At 50.0% G+C, this 15877-nt stretch overlaps 1 protein-coding gene across 3 annotated transcripts in view; it reads right to left on the reverse strand.

Annotated features, from left to right (window-relative positions):
* DAAM2 (dishevelled associated activator of morphogenesis 2) overlaps nt 1-15877 on the reverse strand; it is a 107686-nt gene that overhangs the window by 14289 nt on the left and 77520 nt on the right. For 2 of the 3 annotated variants that reach the window (XM_019751531.3, XM_088795767.1), the window contains exons 9-17: nt 14923-14989; nt 13756-13873; nt 11659-11797; nt 8835-8893; nt 8513-8697; nt 7678-7977; nt 3565-3672; nt 1319-1345; nt 141-247 (exon numbers count right to left, since the gene is read on the reverse strand). In XM_019751531.3, the coding sequence (XP_019607090.2) occupies nt 141-247; nt 1319-1345; nt 3565-3672; nt 7678-7977; nt 8513-8697; nt 8835-8893; nt 11659-11797; nt 13756-13873; nt 14923-14989 (1110 nt within the window). The remainder of the gene's footprint in view (nt 1-140; nt 248-1318; nt 1346-3564; nt 3673-7677; nt 7978-8512; nt 8698-8834; nt 8894-11658; nt 11798-13755; nt 13874-14922; nt 14990-15877) is intronic. The other variant, XM_019751532.3, reaches the window with a different exon arrangement.

Below are 15877 nucleotides of genomic sequence, written 5' to 3' on the forward strand. Positions count from 1 at the left end.
CCTTTCTCCCCCAGGCATTAAGGTCAACCATCATCTTCTGCTCTAGCCCTACTTCTGGCCCCTGCTTCCTGGGGGGCCCATTCCCTCCCATCAGGAACCTATCATGGGGCAGGAGCCAAAGAGGCAGGCCAAGCACATACTTGGAGAGAAGGATGATGCAGTTCTGAGCCCTCCGGCCATCAATAACTGACAGCTCTTTGACTTTGCGGGAGGCCAGGTAGATGTCCTCGGTGGAGCCCAACTCTTTCTGCAACCAACAAGCCGATGAGAAAGGTTGATGTGTGTGCTTTCCCCAGTCCTCTCCTTGCCCTCCCCTCCCTCCAGGAGCCACCTCCCTACCAACCAGGGAGTATACCTGGTGTGAAAGGAAGAAAGAAAGGTAAAGAAAAAGACAGGAGAGGGAGAGGAGGGTAGCGAATAACTGACTCTCTAAAAGGAGTCATCTGGGACTTTACCACGAGCTAGAATAGGTTGGGGCAAAGCAATGAGGAACCCCCTTTTTAAGATTGCCCTCTTTGGGCAAACTAAAGGAGCTATTCCTATGGAGGAGAGTGACTGGTCCCTGTGGCTTCAGGCAACGTGCTATGATCTACAAGTCCCTAGAGAATCAACTCCCACGCTTAGTGCCCCACCCAAGAGCCTCCCCCAGCTTATGATAAGAAGCTGGTTCTAAGTCCCCATGGGACCACAGCTTCTGGACTCTTAGGGACTTCAGGCACAGCCCAAGGTGCCCTGGGTAGAAGGCATCCACATGTTCAGAGGTGGGGAAACTGAGGCAGAATTCCACATAGAATTCTCTCCTCTGGGGTTCCAGCAGGCATATTCCCAAGAAATCAAAGATTCCATCCGCCTTCTCTTGGGCCCCTTCTTACTTAGACAGGAGGCCACTGTCTTACTTAGACAGGAGCATACTTCTTACTCTGGGAGGTCCCTCCAAGCACATGTGCCGTGTGGTACAACTGCAGGGGCCACCACTCACGTCACTAGCTTTGTGAACTGTGCCCCGGGAATTGTGCAGCGCCCAGCCTGAGCCGTCTTACAGGACAGCCTGGCTGTGGGCCCTTGTCTTGGGTAAGACAAGAGACCTAGAAGCTTTCTCCTTACTTTAGTAGCCATTCACCTCCACTGCGGTCAGGGGTCTGTTTACACTAAACCCCCTCCTACATTTCTGCTTTCTCTTTGGGGACCCTCCCCTGTGCCATCCTGTATGAGTGGGTAATAAGGTAGAATGGACAGGCCCTATTTGGAGGCCCAGTATAAGGCAGCAGCCCAGAGTAGTAGTTAAAAGTTGGAGTATCCAGAGCCCCAAGTGACTCACCTGCTGAGAAGGATTAGTTATCAGCTCCTAGGCAGGTAGCAGCCACAGCCAACAGAGAATTAAACATGCACAACGTTAGCCAAGAGGTACAGGGACCCAGAAATAGGAGGAGAGAAACGGGGACCCCTCAATTCTATCGGTCTGCCCCATCCCAATGAGACCCCCAGGGCTGGAGACAGAGACCTGTAAGTAGCACTGAGCAGGAGCTACTTCTAGCAGACATGCACTCAGAGAGAAGCCATACGAAGCAGAGGACAGGCAGAGTCTCCCGCTAGCCTGGGGCCCAGTGGGACCACCACTCCAGGCCCCCAAGCTTCCCCACCCCAGGCCTTGGCTGCCATTCTTCCCTCTCCTCTGCTGGAACTCTGCCCTGAGGGCAGAGGGCATTCCTCTAATGGGAGCCAAGGAGGCAGAGCTGTCAATTGGTTCTCCCTTCCGGATCCTCATGGAGCTGAAGTCACTAACTCAGAACATGCACAGGGCACAGAGGGAAGACCCACAGCTCATAGGACTTCCCCCCGCCCCGTGACCATCCGGGTCCCAGGACAGGGAGAGGAAGCGGCCAGGACAACACAGCCTCTGAGATCTCTCTGGCTCTGTTGCTGTGAAGTCAGCCTCACCATCTGAGCAATTGCTGAATGACAGTAGTCTGCATGAGCCCAGCCCTGAAACAGGGGGCTGGACGGTGTGGGCTCAGAGAGGTGAGTGGGGACAGAATGGGCTTTTCCATCGTAACTCTTCTCCACTCACCAAATGGGGACCCCAAACCCAGCTTGTCCTCAATCCCACAGCCCCTCTTTCCCCACTAGCCCCCACCCTGGCCCCACCTCAGGATCCCAAAGACCAGTGGTCCAGAGGAAGATGCTCAAACTTGGTGGAGGGGTGTGATTTTGGCCATGCCTGACACAGCCCTTGCACACACTTCCTCCATCCTCGACGCCCATTCAGAAGCACTAAGGCACAGGATTCCTTTCAGCTGCTGCCTGGCTGTGCCTGCCTGACATGGGCAAGAGCTAAACATGGCTCCTGACAGCAGGGGTAGAAATCAATGTCTTGAGCACCCGTATTTAAATTAAATAAACAACCATCTGTTTTTTGTAGAACCCCAAAACAGAACCAGAGCTTCATCCTCACCCTACCCCTTGGGCTGGTCCCCTAGGAGCCGTCACACGTGCCCTCAGTCCTATCTGCCCTCAAGAAGGGTCAGCCACAGGTCTGGACTTGGCAGAAGGCTGTTGGGAGCCTGTTCACAACATGCAGCCACTGCCCAGGGCCCAGGAGGGCACAGATTCCACTCAGTAGAACCCGGAGAAGTCCTCAGGGCTGGAACCCTGGGATCAGCAGAGAAAATACAGAAGAAAATAGCATAATCCCAAGAGGAAACAGCCCCTCAGAGGCAAGCCAGAGAGAAAGCAAACACTTTAAGGCCTTTGGCTGGTGATGCCCAAATTGAACTAGGGCCGAAGGCCCCCAGATGTGCTAGCTGCAATGCAGATTTCCGGGCAATGAGATTCCCGACTCATCTCCTGACTCACATCCATGTAAGGATGAGGTCTGAGACTCAGCATTCTTGGCAATCCCCAAAAGTACTCGGCATAGTTTGAGACCCCTGCCTTAGGAACCACCTGTGTTCTGCCACTAACCCCACTCCCCTGACTGCTGCTGGAAGACCATGCTTACTGGTCAGCCATCTGTACAGTGTCTGTAGAGCAGAGCCCAGGGCCCCCGTCAGCCTGCCCAGGCCTGGCCCAGCCTCAATGCCCTGACGTGACCTGGGGCAGCTCCACCTTCCTTGAAACATTAACATCCTTTGCTACCCAACTAACTCTTGGGGGTGTTGGGAGATGAGAGTATGGTGGAGAAACAGGTTTGAACAGTTATAATGCCTTCTAGGTATAGTCTGTAAATCCTGACACCAAAGGAGAAGCAGGGTCAACAGTTTCCAGGCCCTCGGACTCTACCTCAAGTGCTCTAGGATGAAAGAGAGAAATGGACAAAACACTATTTCATCAGTTAATGTTCAAATACAAACTGTAATACAATGGGACATTTCCCCCTGCTGCACTGCACACCTCTCATTCATATCTACACTCCTGGCAAGCACATGGTACCTGACAAAGAAGAAAATCATCCAATATCCGTGGGAGGGAGGCAGGAGGGAGGGGATGAGGGTTGGGTTCAAGGGGCATATGTGAAGTCAAGACTGAAAGTCAAGACCCAAGAGGCTAGAGGGGGCGGGGTCTTACCTGGTGCCTCTGATAGGCTGAAAACATTTTTTCGAAGTCTTCTAGGTCCAGGACCCGAAATACCTGCATGTCATCAATCTCATTCCATATGGTGCCAGGAACACGTTCCTAAGAGTCAGGGCAGACAGAAGACCCCATGGTTGACAACTCCTTCACTGTGGAGATGTCTAATGCCTCCCTCACTCCACCTGTCCCCCAGCTGCACACTTTACAACAGCCAGGCTTTCAGGCCTTCAGAAGGGAGTGGATTCTTCCTCCCTAATACTCTGCTCCAGGGGTGAGACCAGAGACAACCTCCTTCCCCTTTCTGTGTGGGGCCACTTGTGAGCGTGTTACAGAAATCAACGGGAGTGTTGAGTGATGGATGGGCAAGTATGAGAGTGGGTATGACACTCCTTCCAGAAAACCAAACCAAACTAATGCTCCCAGGGCACTTTGCACAGGGCCCCCTCTCCCTACAGGTCAGGGTTGGCTGGAGCCATTGGAAGGAATGGTGCCCACACATATTTGAGATCCTCAAATCCCGAGGGCAGACTTTATTTCCTGTATCTGAGATGGTCATTTTCTCTCCCAGGAGTCTTCCTCCCACTTTCCCAGACTCCCAGAATGTGGACAAATGCCAATGGCTGGGACATCCTGGCCACTATAGTGACTGCTGAGGACAGCAAGACTCTGCCACAATTTCCTGTTGGTCAGACCGGGGAAGATGGTCCATTACTTGTGACTGCGATGGGCCCAGGGGGTTACATTCCAAGGTCTCTCAACTTAGGCCTCCCAGCTCTGTGAAGAACCCTTACACTGGACCACTACCCCAGGGAACTAAGGAGAAGCTGTTAGCCTCTGGGGAGGAGCTGTTAGCCAAGCCAAGAAGGCCCCAGTTGTCCTGTGACACCCTGATAATGGCTTAGGGGACAGAGAGCAGAGCCCCTGCTCCCAGATGCTCCACCCCTCTCCTCCCAGGAACAGTCACCTTATCTAGAGCTTCGTGTTTCTTAAAATAGAATCTCCCACCTTCCTCTGATGGCAAGGCGGCTGGAGAACCTTCCTAATGCGGCCTCCTCCTCCCTCCATCTCCCCCTCAGCAAGGCTTGGATCGAGAAGCATACCTTTCACTCACTGTTATTTTCTTAAACTCTGGAAAAGGGGAGGCTAGGCCAGAGCAGGGGGGTGGGGACATTCCTGTGGCCTTCCTAAGGCCAGGGACCCTCTTGTGGAATGCCGAGCTGGGAAGCTCAGAGCGGCAAGGGATACAGGCAACTGGCCAAACCCAACACAGACGCATTCTTTTCATGGCAGAAACAACCATTTTGTGTGTGTGTGTGTGTGTGTGTGTGTGTGTGTGTGTGTGTGAACACAGAAGCACGCGTGGGGTAGTGGAAGGGGGCCAAGCAGAGGAGCCAGGCTCCTGGAATGGGGTACGTAGGTGGCAGAGAGAAGATGGAGTGAACTGAATTGAGGAAGGCAGGAGGGGAAGCTTCTAATTCAGTCCCCATCTAAATCTATGCCTGGAGTGGAGGTGAGCGCCGTGGGAAGGCCCAGAGAGGTAAAGCGTCCCACTGCTCTTTAGTCCTCGTGAGGCCAAAATGAGAAAAAAAAGGGCTGGAATGAGAGAGCAGGATGTTCGACACTAGAAAGAGACAACACACTGGGCCCAGTCTCTCCCTCACTCTTCCTGCTCTCCGTTCCCCATATTCACTAGGGCCTCTTCGTGGAGGTAGCTGATGTCTGGAGCCAGACACAGGTACATCTACGCCTAGGATTCCCCACATCCTAAATGTCATCAGGTCACCTTGATGTGCCTACCAGGTATTATCATGGTCAAAATTAATTTTTATACCCCTCTGGCCAAAGATCTCATCACCTCCAGTCTAGATTCCTGGAGTTTCTGCCCCCTTAGAGATATCATGGGTGTGCCAGGGTAATCTTTCTCAAAAACACGTCTCATTCTGTTTCCCTCACAGAGCATTTGGTGTCAGACAGACCAAAGTGGCTTGTTCTGCCAGCCTCGTCACTATGTGGGGCTGTTGGCAAACGGAGGGACACTATTCACTTCTCATGTCACATAAAAGGCAACTGAGTCTCAATGGTGCTTAGTTACTAAGCTAAAGAGAGGATTACGTTACATAACACAATTAAAGCACACATGGTAGCGCGACTAACAATAATCTATTCTATTATTATTATTATTATTGTTATTATTATGAAGACTTTCTATGTGTCAGTCACTAGTCCAGGAATGAAACTCCGGCCTGCTCTGGGTCTCTAAGACATTTATGTAGATTTTATTATTACTGGACCTGAGAGAAAATCCTAAGCATGAAGCTCCATATGGTGAAACTGTTACGAAAATATCAGTTGCCTTATCTGTCTTCCTTAATTGTTGAGGTGCCTAGTCATCTTTTCATTACATTTTCAAACTAATAAATTGTTAAGTACAGGAGAAAAAATATATACCTTTTTTTTTTTTTTTTACCACAATTAAAAAATATATTATTACTGATCATGAACAATGAACGTTTCCACACAGCCTATGGCCTTTGGTTCTGCAGAGCTGCTTGCCTGCTCGCATACAGTTGGCCTTTCTGGTTTGCCTGGTGACCATGGAGAAGCATCCACAGGGCACAACTACAATGCAGCTGTCGCAAACTTTAACAGCATTGCTTCAAACTGCTGCTAACAGGTGCTCTAAAATTTGAATAACTCAGATTGGAGATATTATCAGAGGCCAAGGAGACTAAGAAAGGGCTGCATTCATGCTTCGTCTTTCCACCTAGATTATAAAACTGGAAGTAGAAGGAATCTTAGAGATCAGCTCACAGATAAGCAAAATGAGGTATAGATAAAATGAGTGATTTCACGGGTCACACAGTTAGTTAGAGCCAAACCTGGTTTGGTTAGAGGTTAGAACCTCTCCTTCAATCCCTTCCCCAGGATCTCAAGGTGTTTCTTTAAATACACTTCCTAATTTGCTCTTAAGGGGCAACAATATGTCTCACCTTTTAATATTATCCATCACAGCACCCCAGCAAAGAGCTTTATACAAAGCAGACCTCAGATTGACTGGCTGGCTGGTCAACCATTGGGAGAAGGCATCTAACCAATAATTGACCTACTTAGCAATCTCACATCTCTTCTTACTTGAGTCTCCATATGAGCTCATTTAAGCTCACACAGAATGGCACTGCTATGAATGCCCCAAGAGTTGGTCCAACAGGCCCATACAACAAGCTCAGGGGGCATCCATTAGTCCCAGCTCCAAGCTGAGGCCTGCACGGCTATTGCTGAAGTGTGAGTGTGGGTCAGACCAGTTGAACTCAATTACCTCATATGTGTTTATGTCAGGGACAAAGCCACTGGGCCTCTTAACAGGACATAGTACAGAACGAGAAGCAGGGCTCGACCCAGGCTGGAACTGGCCTCCAGTTACTAGGGGTCTAATGTGACCTGGGGCATTTCTGCTTTCTGCTCATGAGAGTCCAACAGAGAAATCAACTACACACACAGGCCTGGAATTGGTGATTATTAGTCGATAATATTCATGAGGATCTCTAGCTGCTGAGCAATCTATAAAAGTAGCTAGTGTCTTCCCATTTTCCCTGGGAAGACACCAAAATGGCTGTATCTTGACATCAAACTCTTCATCACAAGTGTGCTGTCATACTGACGCTGTCACGGCCTCATCATTTTGGTCCTCTGTACACGCTGCCCTGATCTTGACAATCTCAAGATCTTTGCCTAGATCTTCTACTCTTTTCCTCAGACTGAACCTATCCTTAAAATCCCAGCCCAGCCCTTGTCTTGTCCAGGAAATACCCCTGCTTGGCCCAGGCTCTGTCATCTATATTACTTCATTAACCCCAAGCACATACAAATCCCATTGGTAGGTGGCTTGGGCAATGTAAGCATTACCACGGGCCGAGCCATCTGCTCCCAGTGAGATGGTCTTCCCAGCGAACAGCGAGCTGCCTGGTGTCAGGAACCCCGTCGTCTGCATCCACTGTGTCTACACTTACCCCCACCAAAGAAAGAACCCAGGGTAGAGATCTGCAAACAACGGGCAGCCCGCCCATTGGGTAGGAGAATGGATGCACTGACCTCTTCCCTCTTACTCACCTCATTCAGCTTGACCCAGTTGAAGGACTTCAGTGGGTGGGAAGGTTGGGGGACACACTTCTTCCTGAGCGGGATGTCACTACTGGGAAAGGGGTCTGGAGGGAGGGGCAGGCCCATGCTGAAGCAGGGTGGGGCGCCAGGGGGAGTGGGGGGCCCACCGGGTGGAAGGGGTGGTGGTGGCGGTGGGGGGCAGCAGGCGAATGGGAGAGGAGGTGGGGGTGGAGGCAGGTCATTGGTTGTCATCGAGGAAGACAAGGTAAGTGGGCCCCCAGGGGGAGGTGGGGAAGATATAGGTCCTGTCTGTGGGGAGACAGAAAAATCAGAACAACAAAGCCATCAGCAATGATACCTTTCAGGTCCCCCCCCCCATTATTCCTTTCCTTACAATTATTCTCCATCTATACTAGGCCCCCCAATCCTGCTCTTACCTCCCACAGACATTTAGCCCCCATTTGCTCTCTTTGTATCCCAAACATTCGACTGGACAAAGTTGTAGTCATCACAATGCAACAGCAGGATTGCTACATAGTTGTGTGGGCTGTTACCTGCACAAGGGCACCCAGCTGAGGGCAGGGGGAGCCAAAATCCCACCTGCACTCTGCTTCCAAGGTGTGCTTCCTGCGACAGTGTCACCCAGAGGAAGAAGTATCATTTTTTTCTAAGTAACACCAAGGTGCCACCCTTGGAGCCTCAGGGCTCCCTTCTACGCTGGGCTGAGGACCCCTCTCTTCTCCCTCATCCTGGGGTCTTTGGCCCCTCCCTACACCTCTTCTTCCCACCATATCCCCAAGGTCTTGGCTCAATGATGTAAAAGGAGGCGAGGGTGCCCACGTACTGAGATTTCACTGAGTTGGGACACCAGCTCAGCCACTTGTCCCCGAGCCTGGCGCAGCTCCTGGGACTCTCGAGCCAGCTTGTCCTTCATCTTGTTCAGCGTCCGCATCATCTCTTCCTTCTCCAACGTCTTTGTCTCACATTCTCGCTCCTTCCTCTCCAGCCTGCTCACCAGCTCCGTGTGTTCTGGGATGGGGGTGGGGCAGGAGAGGAAATGGAGAGAAAGAATGTGAATGTGTGCGTCCCCCTCCAAAGGAGGAGGTGAGTCCTGGGTAGGGATGAGGTACGCGGAGTGTGCAGCAGATTTAGGCTGAGATCCTCACCTTTCCGGAACTTCTCTGCCTGGTCTCGCCACTGTTTCACTTCGTTCTCATTGATGAGCCTGGTGGGGAGTAGAGGGAAGGGTCTGTTGAACGCCGGCTCAGAGCCTCCCGGAAGTCACGTCATCTTCCCATTCCCCACACTGGTACCTGATCTCCGATCTGTCCAGCCATATCAAGGAGGACAGGATTTTGACTCTCCAGATGTTTCTCCAGGTCCCCACCCCTGCCCAGTTCTCTTTTATGTGTCTCTCTGTGGGCTGTGACAGCCCTTAGGTAACTTATAATCTAACCCCTCTGTGAAAAGTTGAGGCTCCTGAGACCAGAGACTGAGACAACAGCTAACTAATGGTAGAATAAGGACTAAGTCTCAGGCTTCCCTTAGCTGTATAGTGATTTGTACCCTTTATACAAATAGGGTTTTGCATGGACAGAGATCAAAATATTGGCCCTACCATGGCCCAGGCTTCCAAAGACCTGTGTGTTAGAGAAATCGCCCACTTCAACAACACAGAATGAGTGTGTTGAGGGTGAAGCGGGGATGGGTCTAAATCACAAGAAAGAAGTCCTCATTCATGGCAAACTCTTGTAACAGGGGTTTTTACCTAGACACCACGGTGTAATAAGAGAGGTGAAATCCCAAGGTGAGATCCCAATAATCAGGTGTTCTTTTTTTTAATCTAAAAATGTAGAAGAGCCACAACTCTCGGCTTCCTCAACAAGATCAGGACATAAAGAGGGGACAGAGCATGGAAGGGGAACTCATTTAAGCAGAGATTTCATGGGCGAGAACCATTGCCATCCTCCCTGGAGGTAATACCTCCTTCATCATCCAGTGAAGTGGCTTCTTTAGGCCACTCAGAGAGTTTGGACCCATGTTCCTTGACATTGGGTGGGTGGCATGGTGGACTGGGGTGTGACGTGAGCCCACACAGGTCCAGAAAGTGAAGAAGCAATAAGCAGGAGACACTGCTGAGCCAGGACCTGTCAGTGCTCCTAGAGTTTGTAAACATGAGACTGCATGAGGGTTTCTCCTGGGCCAGATGTAAGCATCGCTGAAGAATTGGCCAAAGCTATTTTACACCCTGTCCAAGAAGTCCACGTGGGAGAAAAATGGATACTTCATCAGTGTCAATCTGTGTGTATTGTATTGCCAATGTATCAGGAGCTGATGGAAGGGATGATACTAGCCATCCCTGGATGGGAAAAAGAACAAAACCCACCTTGCATGGCTGGTGACCAGGGTTTCGTAGTGAGAGGCACCCAGCAAGGAACTTCTGAACACCCCAGAAATACATTTCATGTCTTTACCCATGCGCCAAGCCCAGAGAGAAGAAGGCCTGTTTACTAAGTTACCTGATCAAGTAAGACCTTCTCCCTTTCTCCGTTCTGCCCCCATGCTGCCCCTGGTGGGAGTCAGAAACTGGCTAGCTACTGGAAACGGGGGGGTGGGGGAGGGGGTTATGGGATTAGAAGAGAAACAGACCAGAGAAAGAAGCCAAACCATCACATGTGTGCACGCTGCCTTCTGCTGCAGCTTCCCAGCTCTAGTCCAGAAAGGAGAGAGATTTAAGGCTAAATCAAATCTAGAATGTTGATTCACATCTGGAACTAGTCTTTTCCGTCGCAGATTTGAGACTATGTTGGCAGCTTAAGGATTTCCATTGCCTCAAAAGCAGCAAAAACTTCATTGCACCTGAGGAGTTTTCACCCTCTAGCAGAGGAAAAGCTTTCCTATTAAATAGTGTAAAGAAGTAGTAGAAAAGAAAAATAGAGCTACAATTGGATATTTACTACTTGTACTTGTGCAACTTATCAATTAGCACTTTAAGTACATCAATCCCAACTATTGGTGCAAATGAAAAGAGTAGCTGGATAGTTCAAAAATCACTTTCTGCTAGACTCTGGAACACAATACACTGGATCACTGAGAGCCCATGTATCTCCTTCAGGGCAATTGGCTCAGACTTATACTGGAAGATAAGTAAAAGTTTAAAATTAAAAATCAGTGTGTTAACGCAAGGTCTGAATATTAATTGACTTGACTTGGAACTTGGTTTTCTGTATTTCTCTATACCCAGGGTCAAGTCCAAGACAACAAGTCCGAAAACCTCAGGCTCTGACATCCTTGTCCAACAGCCTCCCAATTAAGTGGCCATGCGCCATAGCAGTGGTCCACAAATGTTCTCTAAAGGGCCAGTGCATAGCTTCCCAGGGGGAGTCCTTTGAAGGTGACCGTGGTGATATTCAGCAATGAGGTCTGTAGCACTTTTTCCAGGATGAGTTCGCGAACTTAATTGTCACACCGCATATGTACAGTTTTTGTTGCATATTCTTGTATTTGTTTTCAACAACTCTTTTAAAATGTAAAAACTGTCCTTAGCTCATGGACCAGACACAAACAAGCCAGAGGACTGGAGTCAGCCCACAGGCCACGCAGAGTCGGCTGATTCCTGCTCTGTGTTAATGTGTTTAAATTCTCCCTCTATCTACTGCAGGCAGTGGGTCACTGAGAGCTGAGTGACCCCCTCATCTGTGCTGCCCAATGTGGCAGTCGCTAGCCATATGGCTACTTGAATTTAATTAAAAGGGAATAAAAGGTAAAAGTCAGTTCCGCAGTCACACTAGCCACATGGGAAGGGCTCAGCGGCCACATGTGGACAGTGCAGCTATGAAACATTCCCACGATCTCAGAGAGTTCTTTGGGGCAAAGACCCTTGGGAGGTGTCTGGTTTGAGAGAGGGAGCTGAGGTTTCACTGGTGAGGCCCCAAGTAGGAGAGAGATGGAGAAGGAGGAGAAGACAGGTGAGGGCTGGCCACTGCTCACATGTTGACAATGTTCTTGACGTTGAAGTTCTCCAAGGGAGCCAGGTCGGGGTCCATGCCTCTCTCATCCTGGAGGACAATCTGCTGGAGAATGCGGTCCAGAAGCTGCCACTGCTGGAAGTAGCCACCGTTCCGCTTGTCTGAAGGACAACACACACATCTCATTACTGAGCCCTGGAGCCCCCTGGAGTGTTGCCCAGGCTGGTAAAACGTGCCCTTCCCCTCCCTTGGCAAGTTCCCTGTCTGATGGGGGAGGCAACTGCTGATGATGGAGAATCACAAATCCAGTCATTTCTTGATTATCTGCAATTGACCCTCTATGAATGTGTCAACCCTCTCAACATATTTCTTTACTCTCTGAAATGTTTCCTGGCTGCTTTTCTTCCCTGTTGGTACCTGCGCATCCTATGTGTTGAGAATGTAAATTGATTTTTACATTATCTAAAAACATCACCTTTAAGAAAGTAAATCTGCTCCAAAATATTACATGCTAAATAATAAAGTCTCCAGGGAAATTAAAAAAAAAAAAAAAAAAAAAAAAAAGTGTTTTAGGATTATCTGTTACTATTCTACAGAGAAAGATGAATGCAAACTAATTACAGGTATGCACCGAGAGGGAGTCAGACTGAATTGGAGAAGTGGTAATGAAATCCAAGAAGATTTTTTGGTGAAGGTGACCTTGAACTAGAAAGCAAAGGCATTGTGTGTTGCCTGATCTCATAGGGCCCTACTCTCATCCCTTCTAATCATAGTCTGGCTGGACATGAATTTTCTTTTCCCGTGATAGCCATAAGCTTCTCTTCATTGGTTCTTGATCTCCAATACTTTGTCTCTACTGACCACCAAGGGACATCAACCAGCATGATCCTGACCTTGAAGTCAAACCATCAATGCCTACATGGTGAAAGGTCATGTCTGCAAAGCCCCATTCTGAAGCAGAATAGAGAGACCCACATATATTGTTGGTGGAACACCGAACACAGGAACAGAAGTCAGGTTTCCCAGGGACTTCCCATGTCTTCCATGAAGACCTTCTGGACGGACTTTTGAAGAATTCAGAGCTTCCTCGTCCAGGCCACTGTGTCTATTTTCTTTCCACCACCCCACTGACACAGGCATTGCAGACTGGCATTTACCTTTTACCGAGCAAAACACTGTAAAGCCAGGTCACTGGTTTACAGAAGTAGAACATGTTTCATCTAAAGCCTGACCCCAAAGAAAACAAAAATTCCTTCCTATGTAAAGACTCACTCAGCCTCAAGTTTGCCCACTATAAACTGGAGACAATAATGCATGCTTTCTAAGTCATTCTGAGGTTTGGAGACACTGCTGAAGGACCTCACATTACACCTGGCCCAGAGCAGCCACACAACAAATTGTAGTTGTCACCATCACCACCATCACCACCACGAAAGAGGTTGACCATGATGGTGGCCCACGCTAATTTTCTAAATATTCTATTTGTGAAGAACTTAAATACCAAATGGTTAAAGCTCATTGCGAATTGCATGCTGGGCTATCAGTAATTATGTGCAATTTATGCAGTTAGTGTGCACACCTGGATCTTAAGAGCCCAGCATCTGCTCCCTGTAGATGCTGACATGTGGTATTTGTAAAGGGAGGCAGGGATGAGTGTTAGGGTGGGAGCCAGCAAGGACTAAATGGAGGAACTGACTTAAAGAAAAACAATCCCTGCTCATTCCACATCTGTGCTACTTCCCCAAACACAAAACTGTTTTTTGAAACTTCCCAAGAGGGCTGATCACGCCCCTGTGAGGAACTGACAGCCAGAGCTTTTTGATTTCACAGGGATCAAGATACCACTTGTTGGAATGGGATGTTGGCATTGTTCAGGCCATGTCCCCAGCAACTCCCCACCATGACAGTGGAAGCCTTGACCTCAAGGAGGGAGGGAGGACCAGAGGCTCGAGGTGGCACGGCCTATCAGGGGCCTGAGTCCTGGCGTGGCCTTTCCAGCGCATGTGCAGAGGGAGACAGGGTGAGACTCACCACCCTAGGAGGTCCTGATGCCTCGTCTCAACCTGCCCCGGCCAGGGCTCAGGCCGGCTGAGGGAAGCGGCAAGTGCAGGCTACTCACAGGGCATCTGTAGGCAGTGGTGCAGGAAAGACAACAGGCAGGGGTAGGCCTCCGTATGCTTCAGCTTCTTGTGGATCAGCTCAAACATCTGCGAAGCACTCTTGGTGTCGATGTGGACCTGGGGGAGTGGAGAGGGCGGTGACTGGGGAGGGGGCAGGCAGCGGAGGACGAGAACAGGGGAGAGAAGACCCTGCCTCAGCCACGGAACCCCCTCTCCCAGGACAGTGTACTTTTCCCTGCTGCTGGCCCAGGCTTAAAAAACAGAAGGGAGGTGTGCTAATTTTATAAACCAGGGTTTCTCAGTCTCGGCATTCCTGGCACCTCGGGTTGGGTGATATTTGTTGTAGGGGCTGCTGTGTTCATTGTAGGGTGTCTGGAAGCATCCCTGGCCTCTATCTATCAGATGCCAGTGACACCCTCTTTACACCAGTTGTGACAACTTAAAAATGCCTCAAGACATTATCCGTGTCCCTGGAGGGGGGTGCAAAATTGCCCTTGGTTGAGAACTACTAATTCAGACTAAGGGAAGTAAGCAGGGGCATAGATGATTCAAGAAGCATGTAGTAGCCTAAGTATAAAATCTGGGGTCAAATCCTGGCCCTACTCTCTAGCTGTGTGACAAGAGGCAAGCCGCTTGTCCTCTCTGGCCTCGGTTTCTGTATCTATAAATCCGGGGCTTTTGAGAATATAATGGGATGATGCTTAGCGGCTGAAGCACGCACCCAACAGTAGGCTTCTGGTTGGATAGGGTTTTTATAGTACAATATTGAAGCAGCAGAATTGTGTATTTTCAGGGTTTCGGCTAACATGAAATTATGATTTTGTTTGCTAAGCACGATCTGGTTAGTGACGGTGAGAGGGACTCAGGAAATTGCTGGAAGGCAGGGGGAAAATAGTACAGGAGAGGCATCGTGTGTAAGAACTGGCTTGTTTTCCTTTGGGGGCTGTGGTCCCCTAGGGCGTAGATACCCTACCCATTAAGGCCCGCCAGGTGAGGCCCACCAGAGCCAACCTACTGCCAGGGCTCCAGAAGTAGGACCTGGCCATGGAGATGCCCACCAGGGAACACAACCGACCCTGGACCTACCACAGCACAGGATCTGAAGAAGTGGCTGTGGGGCCCCGTGGGACCCCACTGCAGTCACCTCACCCCGGCAGGCTCCTCACCATGTCAAACCTCCTGGCTAGCTCCAGGTCGTCCTCATTCCGGACCATCTCAAAGAAGTCTAAATGCCTACACAGGACGGGAGCATAGAGAGCGCAGACATTACCACTGGGACATCTCTGGTTGAGGGTTAAGCCCCTTTGAGTACCTCACCAGCTAAAACGGAAAGCTTCATTCAGGTGGGACCAATGCTAAACCAAAAAAAAAATCCAGCTATCTGTAGGCCCACACTCCCCTCCTTTATCCCATGCCCCTCCCTCAGGGACGCCAACCCAGGGCCCATCACCTTAGATCAGGCTTTGCCAATACTGGGCTGGGGTTGGATTACCCTTGGTTATGAGAGGCTAATCCGGGAGCTGCAGGAGGTTCTTCAGCAGCCTCTCTGACCTCCACCCACTGTCAGCAGCACCACCCACCTTGAGTTGTGACAACCAAAAAGGTCCCTAGGCATTGCCAAATGTCCCCTGGGGGTAAAATCACTCCCAGTCAAGGACTACTGGCCTACATACCCCTTCCCCAGTGTTCTCATACTGTCCCCACGTCATCCCTCCAAGTCAGTCTCTCATTTTCTACCCCATTCACACCCCCATTCTACCTCAAAAGGATTCATCTTCTCTCCACTAAGACCCAGTGTAATAAAGCAGCCTGTATCAATGGGACAGAAGCAGAAGGGACTCACTGGTAACTCACGGGAATGTAATTGTGCCCTTTGAGCGACAAGGACCTTTACGGCTTGCCTTTGGAGTGGGCATTTCTTTGTTGAGCGGGGGTGCAGAATGAGCATCCCCGGCCCCTAACAACCAATGCTAATAGCGCTCCCACCAGCCAGTGTGAAAACCAAATACTCCCATGTGTTTCCAAACGCCCCCCAGGGGGCAGTACTGCCATGGTTGAGAACTACAGGGTCCATCAGCGATGACATGGCAGGTCCACAAAGAGGACAGACAGGGACATAGG

The sequence above is a fragment of the Rhinolophus sinicus genome, chromosome 2, assembly GCF_057876585.1.
Source record: "Rhinolophus sinicus isolate RSI-liver-muscle chromosome 2, RSI-T2T, whole genome shotgun sequence".
Classification (NCBI taxonomy): Eukaryota; Metazoa; Chordata; class Mammalia; order Chiroptera; family Rhinolophidae; genus Rhinolophus; species Rhinolophus sinicus.